This window comes from Poecilia formosa, unplaced genomic scaffold (genome assembly GCF_000485575.1).
Source record: "Poecilia formosa unplaced genomic scaffold, Poecilia_formosa-5.1.2 Scaffold58, whole genome shotgun sequence".
Lineage (NCBI taxonomy): Eukaryota > Metazoa > Chordata > Actinopteri > Cyprinodontiformes > Poeciliidae > Poecilia > Poecilia formosa.
In genome coordinates this window covers 175,802-196,537 of record NW_006799997.1, presented here as the reverse complement: position 1 = coordinate 196,537, position 20,736 = coordinate 175,802, and the positions used below count along the sequence as shown (strand labels likewise).

The 20,736-nt window shown below is 42.1% G+C and overlaps 1 protein-coding gene across 2 annotated transcripts in view; it reads right to left on the bottom strand.

The window, feature by feature from the left end:
- Window positions 1-19,400, bottom strand: part of LOC103139190 (nck-associated protein 5-like) — a 126,856-nt gene extending 107,456 nt beyond the window's left edge. Inside the window, exons 1-2 of one of the 2 annotated variants that reach the window (XM_016672305.1) lie at window positions 19,259-19,400; window positions 10,490-10,580 (exon numbers count right to left, since the gene is read on the bottom strand). In XM_016672305.1, the coding sequence (XP_016527791.1) occupies window positions 10,490-10,580; window positions 19,259-19,380 (213 nt within the window). In that variant the 5' untranslated portion in view covers window positions 19,381-19,400. The remainder of the gene's footprint in view (window positions 1-10,489; window positions 10,581-19,258) is intronic. The other variant, XM_016672302.1, reaches the window with a different exon arrangement.
- Window positions 19,401-20,736: the final 1,336 nt, after the last annotated feature.

The following is a 20,736-nucleotide window of genomic DNA, read 5'->3' as shown; positions in this document are numbered from 1 at the left end:
AGACTCATTGGGCAGGACAACATGAACCAAACAAGAACAGCCCCGAGCTCTCATAAATCAACCAGTAACAGGCTTTCCGCACGCATTTGTTGAAGTTAATGTGGAAACATGTTAATATTTCATGGGATTGGACAGGAAGTAATTCTGAGGTTATTAAAAAGTTTCCAGACCTCTGACCAAAGCAAACTGCAACGTCAAAACTAAAGACTGGGACAGAAAATCACAGGAAAGTCAAAAAATGACTAAAACTATGGAAGCCCTGAAGTGCAAAAACTTTAACACTCATTTCAGCTATGTTGTCAGAAATGTTTCTGTCCTGTGTTTTTGCTTTTAGCTTGTATTTTCTATATTTAGTCATTTTACATTTTTTTTGGTAAATTTTATAATATTGGAAAGTTTTGACTTGAAGTGGAAAATTACCTGCATTGCAGAACAATTTCAACAAATAAGCAAACATTCAAATTGTGTTTTGCTCATTTATACCATTCCATATTTTCAGGATAATTTTGTAGTTACATCATCAGGTCATCTAATTGTTTAATTTTATGGACTCCATGGAAGAAACGGGTGGAATTTAATGAAATATTTATTTAGAGCATCAAAAAATATAAATAAACTGTGATTACTATAATTATTCAAACTATTTCAGTCAGTGTCAGTGGAACTTCATTTCTACTTTTATGAATAAATAATAATGATTATTGTAAATTAGAACAAAAGGGATAATTAATAATAAAAACAAATTGAATGCATTAAAAAATAAAGTATGAGTACAATTATATCAAGAATAAAATAGAAGTTAAACTAAATTGAAATTTTTTTAGTTACTTTTTAAAACTTTTTCTTTTAGTCAGTAATATGTTAATTAAGATAGAGAAATACAATTTCAAAACAAACAAATAAAAGCTTAATGCTGCTGCTGCTTTTAAAATGCAAACAGTCGGTCTGTCAACTGGACGTTTAAATCTTTTGTTTTAGGAAACGGACCGTGACGAACCCAGCTGGGGGTCTGGCTCAGAGCCCGATCAGAACGATGGATCAATGGATCCAACGGGCCGTGCCGGCTTCCCCACACTGCCAATATTTTACCCTCTGCCTTCCCCGGCTGCAGGGCGTGCTGCCCCCTCCCCCTCAGCTTTGGGGTGATAATCTGTTGATAATCTGCACATCCAATCCTGTTAGCTGCCAGTTACATCTTCTTCAGACTTGACCCTGCTGTGCCAGTGCTGGACCCAAACACCCTCTCCCCCTTTCAGAGCCAGGTGGACGGGTTAACACCCTGCAGTTTGGTTACCGTTCCTCTGCCAAGAAAAGCAAGGAGTGGAATAAAACGATCGATCACTGAAGGCTGAGAAGACTTGAAGGCGTTTCTAAACAGGCAGAACACTTTCCACTGAAATATGAGTCAATGACTGGTTCCATGTTGAGTATATGGGATGGTTCCCAATGAACCATCTCTTGATGGATCAATGAGATGGTTCGTTGGGAACCATCTCATGGTTCTAAGACAAATCAATCTTTTTTTTTCTTTGTTTTTGCATGCAAAATTCACCTATTTGCATTTTGTTGGTGGTGTTGATTGTGATTAAATTATCCATGGGAATCTCCCTATTTGCAGATTTATTCTAGCCAAAATGCTCAAAATAAAATGCAGCTTGGAAAACTGAAATACCTTGGAGCAATGCTACTTGACTCCCTATTGGCTGGTGTTTGCACAGCAGCCAATCCACACAGCAAATTCGGAAGTGTCAGATTTCCAGTGCAAGTGTTGTATGTTAAAAATACAGTCTTAATTGCACAACATGAGTGTTACTTCACTCACTAAAGAGTTCCAAAGAGTTAAATAAAAAGCAATCCAGTCCAGTGTTGATTTCTAAATTAACTCCAACAGTCTACATCAACACTCAGTCTGGTGTTGATTTAGAAATCAATATCAGACAGTTCCACCCGCAATTGTAACATATTTGTGACATCACTTCAGGGAAGGAGCTACAGGTTGGGTGGGGGTTGCAGCATGCCCCCGGCCTCGACCTAGAAGGGGACCACATGGGAGGCAGATCATGTCTTCAGAGATACAAATTTTCTTTATAACATCTGATAGGAACTGTAAAGGAGAGCCCTCTCCTGTTGAAATCTGCGTACGGTACCCCAGTAGGTTATATAGTAGAGTGCTCCATTGTTGACTCAAAACCTTACCAGACTGACTGATTTTAGTGACATAGTGAGTGTAAAATATTGAATAAAACGTTGTGTCACATGACTTGCTTTATTTTCACTCTTATATTTAACTTTATGACACACAAAACTACAAACGAATCGTCCTTATTGTCTCCAGGTGCATTCTGGGTAAAACTTGTCACCAACATCATCAGTCACTTGGCAACAAATGGCAAACTAGCTAGAGCTACGGAACGTTAACATGTTTTGAATTTGTGTTGTTTCATCATTAGTGACCAGTAGCCTGGTGTTTCTGCTCTTCTCTTGGTTTGTTGAACTTCATGTGGATTTCAAAATGACATAGTCGCTCTCTCTGACATAGTCAGAGAGAGCGACTCTGACATAGAGTCGCTCTCTCTATGTCTCTATGCCGCAACAGCGGGCGCTGTTGCGGGCATGTCCATGTTGTAAATTTAAATTATCATGAGCTTTGTTATTTGGGCCCGGTCATTAGCCCCGCCCCCCGGCCCACGCCGTCTTGTTTCGCTACTGCGTCACATGTTTGCCTGAGGAGCGGAGGCAGCAGTATGGCGTCTTGTCTGGAGCTTATTATAACAAGGTAAGTTCCATGTTAAAATGATCATGTTTTTGACTATTTTTTTATGGAGGCATTATTTTTCCATTTACACAAGAGTATCGATTCATATACATAGTTTGCTTAATGTACATTTTTTTGTTTGGATATCACGGTATATACGACTATTTATTATCTTAACCAAACATTAAAACTGTCAGGAAAATCTGGAGGCCATTTGAGGTAACATTTAGCTGCGGAGGTTTTGAAATAAAAGTGATTACATACTGCAACTGGTGCTGGTGTTTCTATAGCATCTAATGCAGCATCTAATATCTTTTAAAATGAATTTGGGGATTATTGATGGCCAATAGTTTCTGGGGGGGAAAAAAGTTTTAATTGCTCTAGTGGCTTTTATTTGGTAGTAAATTGACAAAAAAAAAAAGTGGGTAATGAGAGAAGGGGAAGACTTGGAAGTGAACCCACAACAGCCGCATTGAAAACTAGAGCCTTCATATGTGGGTTGTGCTTAACCCCTGCGCCACCACAGCACACCCTGCCAGTAGTATTTTAAAACTCAGATTTCTAGGTTAATATATACTTTACACCATTCTGTGTTAGATTAACACATTCATAGTGTTAAGTTTTGACAATATACACTAGTTGTTGGGTAGATTAACACTGAAGTGTATTTGATTTCAACTACTGTGAGTGTTGATTCAACTCTATCACAAATAGCACTTTCAAAAGTGTAACTTCTACACCATCCACAGTGGACCAATATAGACACTTTCAAAGTGTTGAATTTAACTCTGTAGGAGTTGATGGAACACTTCCAAATTTGTTGTGCAGGAGCGCCATTTGGTTTTCTAAACACTGATTTGCTGTAGGGTAGAGGTGGTTTCAAGTATTGGTAGATTTTAGCAGTATTGGTATTAGGATGCAGTTAATTTAAAGACTTGCTTAACCGTCAATGGTATTGAACTATTTGGCCACAATGACCAGAAGAATGAGAGTAAGAGTCCAGGAGAGGCTTTCAAACTTGTCAAACACAGCCTGTTCATGGCAGGAGGTAAATAGAGTTATACATCTGTCATTCATTGCCATAATGAGCGTTTGCCTTGAGGAGGAAAGTAGCTGCAAATAGAAACTACAGTCACAAGAAAGGGACGTGAGCATTCCTTCAGGAGAAAGGTTACCACCTGATCTGATTAGAGTTCTCAGTGTGGTTTGAAACATAAAGGTGTCACAATCTCTCCTCTCTTATCAGGCCTCTTCCAATCCGACCCCAACAAACCATTTCCTCCTCAGCTGCGTGGCTCCCTTGTCTCGACCAAACCTCCACTCGAGCCTGGAGTGAATCTAGAGAGACGGTGAGTAAGAGTTGATCGTGTGTGGAGATAAGGCCTGCTGATGGAACGCGGGCGTTCAGCAGACTGCGGGTTCAACAGAAGGCCCAGTGTTCCCCGTCAGGACCGGAGGGAATGCTGCAGGAAAACAATGCATGTGACTCGGAGCGCACGCGGCACCCCGGTGTCAACTTTGATCTCACTCATGTTTGGAAGAGCAGAGTCCATAATTGGCCCCTCATCTCCAAGGACAAAAGAGCGGCATCATCGAACGGAGGAAAACAGACGTCCAATTAAATGAGCTGGACGATGGCCCAGAGCGAGAGGGGACGCACTACAAAGTAAGAGTCTGGAATGAACCCAAAAGATTCCGCTTTTATGTTTCCACTGATTGCTGTTGGCTTTGATGGACCAATAAACCTCAAGAATATGAAGATAACGGCAATTAACCTCAAGCTAATCTCACCAACAGCTTGGGCCAATGGACAAATGTTTGACTATGTCTACTTTAAATAAAGTAGACATAGATCACATCACAGAGACAACCTAAAGATGGTCAAAGTACCACGTATTATTTCCATAAGATCACCAAAACAAGAACCCGCCGTCTTGATGGACAAACAGTTAGCATAAAATTTAGCTGGGTCATGCAAACAATCAGTTGAAGACCAGACACTTTATAACCAAAATATGAGATTTCTTGATCATTTGGAATTGGACAACATATGAGTTCAGTAAATTTCAACATACATTTGATTACTTACCAATCATTAACAGCACCAAAACAGTGAATTACTTTGTGCTGTCATCGATTTGGCAACATACAAAATTTCTGATACACATAGCCAGTTTATTCCTGTTAAGTATTGGTGGTTTTTATTATCAGATAAGTAATACATTGTAGTGGTTTTACTAATGGAACCCATAAGCCTAGATCAGGGGTGGGCAACTCCAGGCCACAAGGGCCGGACTCCTGTAACTTTTTGGTGTATCTCTACTTCAACACACCTGAGTCAATTAATGACGTCATTAGCAAGACTCTGGAGAACCTGACTGCACTGAGGAGGTGATTCAGCTGTTGGATCCAGGTGTGTTGGACCAGGGAGACATCTAAGTGTTGGACCAGGGAGACATCTAAGAGGGAGACATCTAAGAGTCCCTCGACCAGGATTGCCCACCCCTGGCCTAGATGGACAGAGACAATGGGTTCTTTAAAGGACTCACTACAGTTGACCAATACTGGTATTAAGCAAATCAGTTTCAGCTCTGTGCTGGTTCCAGTTTAGTGATGTGTAACGATTCCTTGAATGATTCGAGTACCTTGATTATTAAAATTTCTTGGGGAAAATGACCTGCTTCGAAGCTAAAGATCCAGTTTAAAATGTGATCGTTGCTGAGTTTAGGAATCACTTCTGCTTGAATGATCCATTACTGAACAAAGTAGGCTGGAGACGAGTGAGCAGCCACCCAAAGTCCAAAGATAACCTTCTATAAAGCCTCAAAAAGTCAAACTTTAAAATGCTTTATTCATTATTTCCTTTTGCACATTTAAAGCCAACATAAACCCCGTGCGAAAGTTAATTATTCAACAAACATAAAACTAATAAACAGATGACCTCAGACCGCTGCAGTGCTGGGTTGCAGAAATGTAGGGCAGGATTTAGCAGGATATGATGCAATGATCCATAAATGGCTGTATAATTGCTCTAATAAAAACAGGAGCTGAGCTGTAACTGAGTGGAAAAACAAGCGAGTGGCTTCGAGAATTATTAAACCAATTTACAAGTGGACGGTGGCGGCTCGGCCTTGCAGCGTTCGGCTGATTCCGAGTGACTTTCAGACGGGAGTGGAGGGAAAACTGAGGCTCTAATGATTTGCTGTGAAGCTCAGGAAGCGTTGCCAAGGAAACGCTTCTGCCTCTCAGAGCCAGTCTGCCCCATTCACCCCATACCCACCCCAGGTATGCGCGGTATTTCACCTGCCCCCCCCAGGGAGCCGTCAGTTGCCCCCACAGAGTCTTTATTTGCCCCTCAGAGTGATGTGCGAGGACGTCAGTATGGTTACGCAACACCGGCCCACCCAGACCGTCCACTCAGCTTCCTCCAGCGCCGTAAGCTTGGCACCCCGGGGTGCTGTGCGTGAGAAGGAGGCCTCCACGGGGCCAGCGCGGTCGCTGCATTTCCACTCTAAAATTACACTCAATTAGTTTGAGCTGCTCAGTAATAATATCAACGCCAGAGCCAATCAGATGACTGGGAGCATTCCTACCCATCCCAGCCACAGCACCCCCCGCCACTCCCCCACTGAGTTTTAATGTCTCCAGTTGCAACGAGAAGGAACGAGACTTTACGCCGGAACGCACAACTTTGCTTCCTTGCGCTTAAATTTAGCGTGGACCTGACTAATTTGTGTGTTTTGGGGCGAACGAGCCAATGAAAGGAGCTCCAAGAGGACTATGGCAGCCAATCGGCATGTAGAAACAGTTTCACACGAGAAGAGCCAGGAAACACAACCACATGCTGTTTATTCAATACGACTCTCAGCCATTCAGCAAGCGATTAATCAGTCATTCAGGGAACTGGATTATTAACTCTCCCCTGCAGAGTGTTTTCCATTTGTTATCAATTATCACTAAGGATGATTGAATTGCTGCAGATAACAGAAACAAGGACGAACCTTCACCAGTCTGGACTTCACAGTTTCTCCACTCCAACCAGCAATCATTAAGCTTTCTCTAAATCATTCCACCTCCCAGTTAACGTTCTGCACTTTCATCATCTCTTCATCTGCTGGAGTTTATTTTTATTGGCTCAGTTTGATAATCTGGACCTAAAATCTCCTGGCAGTGTCCACTGCAGCTCATCATTAACCTAAAGGATTAGCTATGTTATACAGACTGATGACAAATGAACTGTGAGGGTAAAACCTATGAAGACTCTGGGATGTTAGAGTATACATTTAATATCCAAATTACCTGCAGAAATAGCTGATTTGGCTCTGGTGGCCTTTTTGTGACAGTGAATTTGCAGAAAAGTTGGTAATAAGAGAAGGGGGAAGACATGTGGTGAAGTTCACTATGAGGGGAATCAAACCTGTGACATCCACGTCGAGGACCAAGGCCTCCAAATGTGGGTTGTGTTTAACCCCTGCGCCACCACAGCACCCCAGATATGGACATTTCTTTATAGAAAATTCACTAAAAGTTGATCAGATCCAACGCAGTAATATATTACAGGTTATGATAACAGGATGTTATTGATTCTAATGTCATCTTTCTCCTACTTCAGGCTGTGTGTCGGGTTCTATTCAGTAAACCAGAGCTAGCTGATTTAGCTCCTTGGATTTAGGAACCAAATCTGATTGTTTCTGAAGCTTGTTTTCTTCTTCTTATTATTATTTAGAACCACTTATCCTCCATAAGCTAGCTGCTGAAATCAGAATCCAGCTGCATCTCAGCATCAGTACCCTGATTTCCCTGCATCCGTCCTGATGCGGTTGAAGTGATGCATGCATAGTGGACCCTGACTGAGCTGACCTACTTAAAGCCGGCTGGCAGCGTTTACCACGAGGCCGCCGGCTCCACCGCGCACGTCCTAGCATGACGAAGAGACTTTCCTCTGCAGGCGCCCATCAAACCATAAAAATAAACAGAGCCGGCAGAATCAACCCGGCAACACGGCGTGTTACGTAAGGCAGCTGCCCCAGTTACTGCCGCAGTGGACCACTGCATCCAGATTACAGGAATCCTAAACGTAATGCTGGATCAGATCACTCCGACTGCTTCATACGAAGATCATTTTGGCGTTTCAGACGCCAACATTTCTCTGATTCTAACGGGTTGAAGGTTCTGGCTGATGGCCACAGTGCCTCCTGTGTTTCCTCTAGTCACACTGGAAAAACACAGAATATTACCAAGTAGTTTCTAGTGTAACTATTTTAGTACACTTGAAATAAGACAAAACTAACTTAAGTCAGCAAGATGTATGAGATTCTTTTGAGTCAAAAACTTCTTAGTATTGATGAAAATGTGCTAGTTCTATTGCCGGATTATTTCATTTATAACATGGGAAAAATATCTTGTTATAAATGAAATGACCTGTAAATGGAGCTAGCATTTTTTTCCCATCAAAATTAAGGAATTATTGACTTAAAATGAGCTCAAATGTTATGCTGAAGTTACTTTTTAACTTAGTATGTCTTATTTCAAGTGTCCTAAGATATTTGTACTAGAAATTAGTCTAAAAATCCTTGGTAAGATTTTGTGTTTTTGCAGTGCACATCCGATTCTCGTGTCCTCCATGTTTGTGGCCCAGCTGAGTTTATCAGAGCCAGCGTGTGTCCCCTTTAAGGCTTCCATGATTTATCCATATTTAGCCAATCCCAGTGATTCCAGCCCAACAAGCGGCTCTGCTGCGTGTCAAATATGTGCATATTCAAAGCTAATCCTTCATGTTTGGGTCTTCGGTTTCTCCTGCCTGACGGTAACCAAAAGGCTCCCGGCTCCTCTGTGTCCCGCTATCACAACACTCAGCTTCTCCACCGAATCACAGCAGAGAGAGAAAATCAGAGAAAATAATATGGCAGATTTCATTTTTTTGTTTTTTTAGTTGGAAATGACGCACGGATAGTTGAGTGTCCAAATGTGAGCGTGCTGAATCATAAAGCCGTTCCTGCGAACGTGACCCACTTTCAGCCTCGGCAGCTACGGCTTCTGGAGCAATTAAAGCGGCGGAGTGGAGCGGAGCCTGATGAAGAGAAAGCGGCAGACGACGCGGTGCCGTCGCACGATGCCGTCGCACGGAGTCAAACTGCAGCGAATGAATAATAAATCAGGATGCGTCTCGCTCCTCCAGACTCTCTCTGCTGGAAAATGATGGACACATTCGCCGTTTGATGCCAAGAGACACAAAAAAACAAATCGGAGAGGAAGCTCCATCAATATTAGATGTACAGAACATAAGGGGTTTAGATTAGGATGCACGTTTTAATTTAACATCCAGTTTCCAAAGGAAAAGACAAAAATTCAATGATTTGATCTGACAAACTGAACTGTGAGGGAAGAAAGTGTTGAATGTAGACTGTATCTGCCGAGTTTAGTCCAGAAAAGGCAAACAAAACATTTTAAAGTAGCAAAACCTTTGGTTCAGAACAGCTAAAACCCTAAAAGCTGCTTATTTTAAAAGTTTAAAATTCCAAATAGACCATAATATTCATTATCAAACACAGTGGAAACGCTAAAGCAGAAGCTAGTATCTACAATCTTTTTTTTTTATCTCTTCAACCAAACAGCAACACACAAAATGAATGGCCCAATGGCTGCTTTGCTACCACTAGCCAATAGCATGCAAGCTAGCATTAGTTTGAGGTATTCCCGCTTCCCAGGTTGGATTTTCTTTGGAATATTTTACATATGCTTTACTGGAAAAATCTGTGAATAATTTCGAGCTACGTTCCACAGAAGAAGAAAAAATGAAATAATCTGTGAATACTGAAAATTCAGTTCACTTTTTCTACACCTGTGTAGGATCAATCTGAACTTCCAAAATGAAGTTGCCCATCAGATTGGATTGTGGGTGAGGAGCAATGCAGTAACAGAGTGAAGGTGTCTCATTGTAATGTTGTGGTTTGAATAGTTTGAAACCTCTAAGCAAACTTTGCATTATTTTCCTCTACTGCTAACTTTAGACAGCATGTTTCCCTGCATTGCCCCCTACTGGTTAAGACGTGACCCCGGCGACAGGGGTTAGGGTTAAACATAACAATACTTCACTTCTTCTTGATATTTCTAGTTGTGCATTTTGTCAGTTTCTTCCTCACCTACTGAACCTGGAGACCTGAAAGTCACTCCTGACCCCCCAGATTAAAAGCATGAGAAAAGAGCAGCTCCTTCTATCAGGTTGGATGCTGACATGAAGCAGTGAGGTGGTGGAGGCCTGAGGTGGAGCAGCATGGTTCAATACGGTTATAAGGTCGATGTCCGCTGGGTCAGAGCTGGGACGGGCGGCCCAAACACAGCAGGTCGGGTTGTTAAAGCGGGCGGGTCTGTGTCGGAGTCTTTGAACCCGGCAGTGAGGAAGATCCAGTCTAGATTATAAACCCTGAAAACGCAGCTCTTCACCAGTTTCATATCAGAGTAAAAACTTCCAGACTGTTGGTTCTGAGCGACCCGGCGTTAAGACAAGCCGCTCAGTCCCTGGGCTGGTTCTGGAGGCCGGTCGGCCCGGCCCAGAGCTGTAATCTAACAGGCATGTTGAAGGTTTCCACCACCTTTCTGAACTTAACTTCCCAACAGAAGTGGATCCTTCCTGGGAAGGAGCTGCTGGAAGTGAAAGCTCACCCAAGAGCTCATGGTGGGAGGTTCAGTTCAAACGGACCCAGACAGAGAGGAGTAGAAGAAGGGTTGACTTACCGGCAGAGACAGCCTCTTAAGCTGCTCCCTCCTCTCCAGCCGTCCGCTCATCGGCCCTCTAGCCAGCACCGATCCGCTCACCTGGGCAGCCCTGCAGGACACAGAGGGGAGGAGTCAACAGGGAACGCCCTGAGTCTGCCACCGGGTCAGAGCAGAGTCCAGTTTCACTTTCTGATGCCTCCCTATCTTTCCTCTCCGTTTCTCTCTCTCCATCTCTGCCTCCACCCAAACACAAACCCCTCTGTGTTGTTCTAGGCCTTTCCAAACAGAGCTGGGAACCAGTCGGACCCACAGCAGAAAGCAAACACTTCGCTTCATGCAGACTACGCTTTGACAAAGACCTCGGGCTTCTGGACCCACTGGGGACAGACAGAACCCACTGGGGGCTGAGATATTCCTACAGGAAGCAGGAGCAGAGGCCCTTTAATCCCTTTAAGCATGCTACGGTGGCCCACAGGTTCAAACATGCAGCAAACACCTAAACACGCTACGAACACAAGAAAACAAAACAAAACAAAACAAAAAAAAACGCACAAAAAATGCTTTCTGCTTGCAGAGCTTTTCTGTTTCTTTTGTGTTTTGGAGTTTGCATCGTTTGTGTGTTTGTTTGGACCTCTCAGCCACCGTAGTTGCTGATGTGATGAACGCTATTCCAAAAATGACATGGAAAGAAGGTGCCAGCAGCATGATGCTGTGGGTTTACTTTTCTCCACATAAAAGAGTTTGCTACATGTTTTGTTTTCATTATGTTGGAGGAAATATTAAAACTGTTCTGAATAAAAGTTTGTTTTGACCTTCAGATGTCAACCAGGAACATGAAGATAAAGAAAGCTTGCCAAGTTTTAGAACGGCCAAGTCAAAGTACAGAACTATATCTGTGGGGTCATGTGATGATGATTTTTTATTTTTTTTGTATATATTAGGGCTGGACAATAAATCAATAATATATATCGGAACATGATCAATGTCAATAAGACATCTGATGGAATATTCAGTGAACTCTGATCCAGAACTGCATAGCATTCTGGGTGATGTAGGCAAAGAAAAGGCTTCAGCTGCCCAACATCTCATGGCCAGCTGAGCAAGGCTGGTGGCAACAACTCACTCACTCGCGCTCTGGTTGCCTAGCAACTTACCCACTCTGTGGTTACCTAGAAACAACATATAGAGTAAGTTGCGCAGCAGCAGTTTCAGGTTTCTCTACCGTGCATCATGACTGCTAAAAAATAAAAGCCAATGGCGTAAAGAGAAAACTATGGAAGAAACAGGAAAGGTCACTCCACCAGTTTGGCAGGATTTCAGACATATAAAACTAATCAACAATGATCAATATGGACTGATATTAAATGTTTTTCCGTCATATCATTCAGTCCTGTGTGACATAGTCCAGTCTAAATGTGTCTTTAATTGAGTTTTACAGGATAAACATCTAGATTAATTAAAGGAGTTCTTCGCTCATGAACCCGAATGAATCAGTGTTCTGATCCACATTGCTTCATGTTGTTGAAGTTAGCCGTCTCTGGATCCGTTACAGCCAGGCTGAGGCTTCATCAGCCTGACTGCACTTGTCAAACATGAGCACACATCAGGCCGACGTGTTCTACCCGGCGCCGGCCCGCTGGTCCCAACTCATCAACGCCAAGCGCCGGGACGCCCGGGGCACCGCCACTTATGGTTGGACCCCCGAACCTCCCTCTGCCCCCGTTTCTGTCCCGTCCAGGAGGAAGTCACTAATCAGTGGACAGGAAGTGGGACGCGGCAATGTCTCTAATGAGGCAGAAACAAACATGGTTCTGGATCTGGTTCTGGATCTTTGGAGATCAATCAGGAGTGATAAAGATTAAACCAACAGCTCAGAGATTAAAGGTCAGATACACTCCTCCATTTGGTTTCTGCTGCCAGCAGCTTTTCTGACCGCTACAGAAAGGAGCGGTCCTGATGTAAACACAACACCTGAAAATAAAACCTGGCTGCAAATCAGTCTAATAAACCAGGAACTGGTTTTTTCACACAGTGGAAAGATGGTTCCCACTGTGTGCGTTAATGCATATTAAGATATATTTAGTGTAGGAACCATTACCCTACAGGTGATGATTCTACTGGAGAACAAGGGAAATGAAAATATGAAATATGGTAAATTATATTACAATGAAAGATGTTTGAAAGTACAACAGGGGATTTCCGGGAAACATTCAATTCAACGTAGTTGTTTGTTTTTTTTTGTATAGATTTGCAAATACAGTTATTTAGCTCCTATATTATTATTTCCAGTTACTTTCCAATCAGTTCCAGTTTGATTCCATCTCATCAAGAAGTCTCATTATGTTTCTAATGAAACAAAGTCTGATTCAGATGAACCCTCAGTGATCCGGCGCTGGTTGTCTGGACCTCTGGCTGTCTGATGAAGGTTCTGCTCACAGATGCAGTCCCGTCTCCCCAGACGGCTGACGGTCCAGACGGATGAGAAGGGAAATGAAACACTTGGAGTGCTGGCTAGACCAATGGGGCGACAGATCTGAGCATCAGAGCCGGTCCATGAGACCATGGTGGTCCTTGTCCTTTCACCACAGACTCCACTGATTTAAACAGAAGCAATTACTGAGGCTGAGGCCGTGGTGCTGACCAGAGACACCCAGCCCGGCCCGGCCCAGCAGCATGAGGAGGAGGTGGGGGGCAGTAGAATCAGAGCAGGCTGACATCTGGGAGTCTTTGTGTGGCGGCGTAATTAGATGGCAGGGCGCAGGGAGGAGACAAGGCAGGACGGTGGGTGGTGGTGGTGGGGGAAACATCTGCTCCAGGAACAAGGGAGGACCCAGCTGAGGTCACAGAGCCCCAGACTGGAGGGGGGAACAGCTTAATGATAACTGTTACAGCTACAGACGGATCACGGTTCAGTGTGTAAATAACTGCTGATAATCGCAGCAGATCCTCCATGAATATGAACCAGAGCTGCTGATGGTCCAAAGCAGGCTGAACACACACCGCCTTCAATCTGCAGCTTCCCCTCTTCGCCTGAGGGGCGCTGCACCAAGAACCACTGAAGGAGACAACACGTAAACCTCTAAAAAAGACACAGCGCTACTTCCTTCTTCACCAGATGGAAACAAAAATGGAGCAGCATCAGAGTTTTAGTGGTTGGGGGATTTATCTTATGTCTTTGGCTAAAAACCACAAGCGATTTCTCCTGCTAGCACTAGGCTAGAACATTTGTTCTGGTTGTATTTACCCAGAATGCCACGCGCTGTAGTCCACTTCCTGTTTTTGGAGCAGTCTCCGGTCCAGTTGGCGTTCACATATGCATTCAAACTGCACTAGTTCATTTCAACCGAACCCAGACCAACATTTGTAGGAACAGAGTTCGCTTTAGAGATGGACCAGAGTTGGATTAAAACGGCCTGAACTGGTCCAGTGATATGTAACATCTCAGCGTTTTAGATATCGACTCTTCCAGAGTACTCTTGTTGAGCATAAAGGTGTGAGACTCAGATTGGCAGATTGAGATTGTGGAGATTAAACAGGAGATTACAAGAACACCAAGGTGGGAATACCTAACCAGTTAACCATGTCCATCACCTCTGACCCATTTGAGCTGCTCTCAAGTGTTGCTTCTGTGTCTGGGCAGGTTTACAGTTTCATTATAAAACCTGAAGTTTTGATTCTTTGATTTTGTTATCCGGACTCCAACATGAGCAGCAGGAGCTGAAACACTCATCACGCCTCTAACGGTTTAGTGAGAGATTCCAGTCAGGAGCTGCGTTTCCACTAAACTCAAAATTACGAAAATAGCTTCACTTAACAGATGCACGGCAATTTCAAATAAACTCACGCTTTTCGCTAAAACGTTTTTGAGCTTGATGTGAGGTGGTTTTTCAGCCATATCAAAACACAATTTTCACATCACGAGTCACATGACCAATGGCTGGACATTACTACTGACCAAAATGCAGAAAAAGACGACAGTAAAAAGTTATGCGTCATTCCAATGTGTTGAATCCGTAGCTCTTCTGTAAAACTACAATTCCCCCAAAATGGCACAAATGTCACCACTTGCAGGTAGGCGGGGCTCGTCGCTCCAACGCTTGTATAATACACCGACGTCTCCTGTGATGGCTGATGGACGAGCACTAGCACCATGGATGCATTATGGATATTACGAATATGAATTATGAATGGAAGGAACTGTTTACATCCATGATTTTTAATGACTTACCATGTAAACAACATTATTTAAGTGTGATTTCAATTTAATTTCTTCTTTAATGGAAACAGCAATTGCGAAATTGTGTTTTTTTTTTGGGCTTTTTTTTAAATTAGCAGAAAATAGTCAAAGATTTGAGCACATTTATAATGGAAATGCTGCCATTATCACTCACTAAGCTAAGCCAGGGGACGGCGTGAACTTTGCCCCCTCTTCGTATCGACCAAACATTTAATTGAGCAACAGAAACATCAGAGAAAGACTCTCCTCTGACCTGCAGCCTTGAAGAGCTTTCATTGTGAGTCGGGTTATACATTAAGCTTTTAGTAATAATGCAGCAGATACATTACAGCAAACAGTTTACAGGCTGAGACTGGGCAGAGGAGCTGGATCCTGCAGGAGCCTCACTGGTCTGAACCGGGAGAATTCAGAGATTGTTTCCGATCAATCGTCCTAAAAAGATCCAGGAAGTGGCGGCAGCAGAACACGGACGGAAGGGGAGATTGGACATTGATCGGTGCTCCCCCTTTAGCCCCAGGAACCAGTTCATTTAGTGTCCCTGCCCCGTGAAAAGAGGTCACACCCCCGCCTGCTTACCCAGGAGGGGGGCATGGGGGTGCCATTACTTTCCATTCACTGAGAAGAAAATGAAAGCAGGCACACGTTTGACATGAGGTTTACGATGCGGACTAAGCAGCTCAGATGGTTCACAGTCACCGGATGTTTGGAAACCTCCTGATCATGGATCGTGATTCTGTAACAGTACAGCTGGTACTGAGACAATCACAGTGTATAAAAGGAAAGGCTTTATATCCAGCGATAGTATGAAAACTGATTTCTACAAATTAATGACAATCAAATCATTTTCTTTCCAGCCAGACAACGATCCGAAGCATCCAGCAACAACATGGAGAGCGGCCTAGTCAAAGTCCGGACCCGTTCACAGCTACTCCCCACCAACCTGACGGAGCTGGAAGAGTTTAGCAGGAAGGGTGTAGATGAGCATCCTGACTGGGCGGGAATATGTATGTAGCCACTTGTTTTATGTGAAACATTTTTATTACTATTATTTATTTATAAATAATAACAGAGTGAATAATTTTTCATAGGATTTAATATTAAATTAAATTATTTAAAAATATATTCGAAAAGTGTAAAATCCTGAAAATAAATTCACCTATTGTACTAGGTGAATAATCTCACGCTGAAAATTGAAAACAAACTTCAATGTTCATTTTTCAAAGGCGATTATTACTTAAAAATAAAAGCTCATAAAATCCTTTTTCTTGATTTTTTCCCCCCTACAAATTAAGTTACAAAGTATTTTCAAAAAGAGGCTTTTAATCCAATCATCTGTTCTATGAGTTCAGTAATGGAGAATACAAGACTGTTTCTAGCCTGGCTTTTTATAGAAGCGCTCTCTGGTGAGGCAGCAGTATTTATCAGAGCATCACAAACTGAGGCCATGCAAACAAAAATAAATTCACAAAGCTCAGTCTGTCAGTCGTCTCAATCAAACAGATGTTTTTAGAAAAATCCGGTTTGCATGAAGAGAAAATTTGATGGCACAAATCTGCCAGAAAGCGCCTTAAATCTTACTGTGTGTATGGAAATGAGCCTGACCTCCTAGCTAAAAGCTGCTGCACATTTAAATTAAGGTTGAAACAGCAAAGCTAAACCCTTTATTAGTTTCTAGAACCTGCATTTAACCTGCTCTCAACCACAGCTAAAGGCAGACTGAACAGACCAGTTCTAAGCAAACACCTTAATCACCTCTTGACCTACAACTGTGTCAAACAAGACAAAAGGAAACGAGCTGTTAGCATGACGATGCCCTTCTCTGACATGCATGAACTTGTCCGAGTGACTGCAGCTCTTATTTAGTCAGCAGAGCTGCTGTTGGGGGTGAAACAGCAGGGAGGGAGGGTGGGTTCAAAGGTGAGTGGAAAATATGAACAAAACAGAGATTGGATGCTTTAATATTCATCCTGGAAACAGATCTGATTAACTTCCTGTTGTGGGACACCCCAGGCTGGTGTTCCTCAGGGCGGCAGCGTGACTCTCTGCTGAACTCTCTCATGATGACGGTGCCAGATTTAGACAAAAACGCCAGAAAAACAAGTGAGAATGCCCAGCAGGCCGAGAGAGACAGAGGGCAGAGGAATGTTTCCAACCGTTATCAAAATATACAACAACCCCTCCACCACTGTTAGCTAGGTATGTGAGCATCATGCGACGGCAGCTCACCAGAACACTGAACACATGCATTTCATCAGCAGACTGCTGACAGCTTGAGAAACAACAGTGTGTTTATGCTGGTGAATGTTTTCCACTGGAGTTCCCCCCCTCACAGAGAACGATTGTACACACGGGTTTGATGTGAACCCGAGCGCTGGCTCATTGTTTTCACCCACAACAACAGAGAGTAAGCACCAAATTAGGGTCGCTTCGCCGGGAGACACTCAACTTCTTGTTATGTTAAGAGATGCACACAAAGCCAGGCTTGTTTGATAAAAATACATCATTATTAGATGGCAAAAGTTTATCTTTAGGGAATAAATAACCAATCTAATTTATCTGGATCCTAAATGATCACAAAGGAGTCTTTAAAATCCATTCTTAACTCATTTATTTGCCTTTCCCACATACATAAAACTACTCAAACTGAACTGTGCTCAACTGTGTATGAGCACAGTTTAAATGCAGTAGTTTTTATTTTATCGAAGCTAATTCAAATAGAAGAGTAAATATTTCTTTAGACCATTTTGTCTTTTAGACAAAAGATGACACACAAATTGCAATTAGTTTTATGAAATATTTTTTGTATTTTCTGAAAATGTGATATCTAGTTGTCTAACTGCTCATTTAAATATTCAGTCATTACACGTTTACACTGACAACCCAACATGCTAATGTTTTCTATAGTTTTTCATCTAAATCTCTAGCTAATAAGTTTAAACTTTTTTGTTAATGTTACATTATGTTGTCAAAAACCTTTCCACTCTGTAAAGGGATGTATTTATTTATTTATTTATATATAATAAAATAATTTAGAAGTTTTCTGTTTTTGGCAGCCTGAAGCTAACATCAAACTTTAGCATAGTAGCATTGTTTCTGGGAAGCTTTAGTGAGTTTTGTCAACTTTTTATAATGAACAGTTTAGATACCTTTAGCTTATGAGCTACCCAGCAACGTTTTTTATTACTTAGTGCATTGTTGTTTTATTTTTTTACTAATTTACCAAATTGAATAAATTAACTAGCTTGTAAGGAAAGCTAGTAGGAAGCTGGTTTGGTTTAGGCAGATAATTCAGCAGACTTGTCAGGATCAATTTTACAGACATTTTGCTTCTTTCACTTAACTTGACCTACGTAGGTAATTGCTTGCAATCAGCTAACTAGCTAGCATTATTTAAAAAAAATACTTGGTTAGTTTGTGAGCTAGCTTTACTAATGTTATAGTTTGAACTTTAGTTTGCCTGTCTTTACAAGATTATGCAAGTTCAACTTCTCTCTTTCATGCAGTTACTTTTTGCTAATTTTACAGTGTTGGATAAATTAGCTCGCTACCAAGCAAATTTAAGGTGAATTCATGAGTAGAGATTTGAGTAGTTTTACCTCCAGTTCCTCTGACCAGGACATTTCATGCTTCATAAAACTCACACAAAGTGGAAGTCCTCAAAGTCTCTCCTACTTCCGCACTAAATTTCCATGTTTTTGTTTATTCTGGAAAAGAATGGCATGGCTGCCTAAAACCCCATTTAGATACCCTAACTAAAAGAAAGAGCTTGCTGTTTAATTTAACTGTTTTTATTATTCCTTATGTGAATCTTAATCTGTCTTTTAATGGCAACATGACTAAGTCTAAGGGATTAATTTAAACTTCCTTTTGAATTAGCTAGCTAAATCACTGCAGAAATGCACAAAGTAGTTCAATCTATTTTTCCTTAAAATCCATGACATTAATTTGTGCTTCCACCAACTGATTTTATATAGTTCTGTTTTAAACCATTTTACAGTTTTGCAATCAATCCAGTTTCAGTTCAGTTTATTTATTTAGTGTCAATTGACAACAAATATCCTACAGCAAAGTCTCTTTTAGCTAATTTAATATCTAGTGAGATGGATTGTACTTGCATGAGGACAATATTAAATTTTTTTTAATGTGCATATTTTCAAGCAGCTATTTATGTGTTCATATTGAATTTTTGTTTATGATGTGAACCATAATAGTTGAAATATTGGAAGTAACTATTGGATCTGAACATACTCCACATACTTGGGGAACAAGTTCCTTATTTTGCAGGGAAAACATTTTATTTCTTTCTCTATTATTTAAGTGAATTGCATAAAACACCAAAAAACACAACTCACGCTTTAAGTGAAGAGTTTCTAGTCCTAAAGATACATCCCAACATCTTATGCAGTTACTAAATAAATGAATAAAATGTTAAACGCTGAACTTTTGAAACTTTTCCTAGCGTATATACTCATGCCCTGCGTCGTACAAGAAGCAGAAAGCGATTCACAATGACGACACGGCTACAGAAACAAGCAGGGAGTGAAACTTACTGAGCGCCGGCCGGTTCCGCTCCGCTCAGCAGCTCTGCAGCTCCCAGACTCTCTGGAGTGTTTGGGTTGGGAAGACAGCATGATGATGATGTGGACTCTCCTTTCATGGCAGCTGAAAACATGCTGTTGTAAATTCCCCTGGAAGTGCTGCAGTCGGTGGTGGTGGGGGGGTGAGTGGGGGAGTCACACACAAACACACTTTAACCCACTATCTGTGCTGCCAAGGCTGGAAGTCTGCAGCAACACCCAGTAAAACTTGTAAACAGAGAGGCAGGGAGGGGAGGAGAGGTTCCTCATTACATCAGCAGCAGCTGCTGACAGGCCTGTGTTTATTAGCTAACTGCCAGGACCTGAGAGGCGCTGCACATGCCCGCAGCGCTCAAGACGAGCCTCATCCAGCTGACTGACACGCACTTAGCTTCAAAACATCCAAACACTGAAGGTTTCTTCTAAAACTCTTGTTCAGAACGTCCTAGTCAGAAGTTTCAGGTTAACGTCATGCTAGCTGTCATCTCAGTGAGAGCTGCTGACTGGACTGAAGAGCTGCTGCTCCTCAAGCTGACATTCCTGCAGCGTCTGGGGCTTGGCAGATCCTCCAGCCTGCTCTTCCTCCAAAGCACTGGTTGTGCTCCCTTTAAACGCAGGCACATGACTCTCAGCTTCACTGCCAGGCTGAATTCACCAAGAACTCTGCTTTTCATCAGCTTCTCTGTAGGGACCCCACACTGCCATCCATCCAGGAAGAAAGGGACCAAACCCCATCTTGGACTTAGCTTCAGTACATCATTAATTATTCCTGGCATCATAATTTGCTTTAGATTTATAGAAGGAAAAACACTCCCTGAGCCAGAGGAAGTGTTGTAGTGCATTTGTCCTCAGGATTTTAATCACCAAATTGCCGGAATATTTGTCCAATTTCATTGCTAACGTCTCAACATGATGATTCAAATCCAAGTAATAACGTGACTCATTGCGAATTATGCATTTCTGTTGTCGCTGTCACCCGTTTCCACCCTGTTTTCACTCGCACTCCAACAAAGTGAGCAGCGGTTGTCTGGGAGCAGAAGATGTCAGAAATACGACTCAGCTACATAAATCCTAAAGAACATAACTGAAAAAAAAAACAACCATAAGAAAGAAAGCAGCGTTTCTGAGACAGTGATATGGTGATATGTCAAACTTTTATTGTAACATAAAGGAAGCACAAACAAAGGGAAGCTATGAGTAAGGGACGTTAGCAACGTTAGCCGTATGCCTCTCTACAAGAATGTTTTACACTTCCTCACAAAGAGATTTAGTCAATATTAGCTATACATTTTAAGCTAGCTACCTAAGATAGGCAGTCATCTTAGGTAGCTAACCTATGTTTGGCAGCTAGGTAGCTACCCAACCTGAGTCAGTTGTCTAGTTAAGTTACCTACCTGTGCTAGATAGCCAACTTAATCTTTGTAACTTAGTAGCTAACTGAAAACATTATA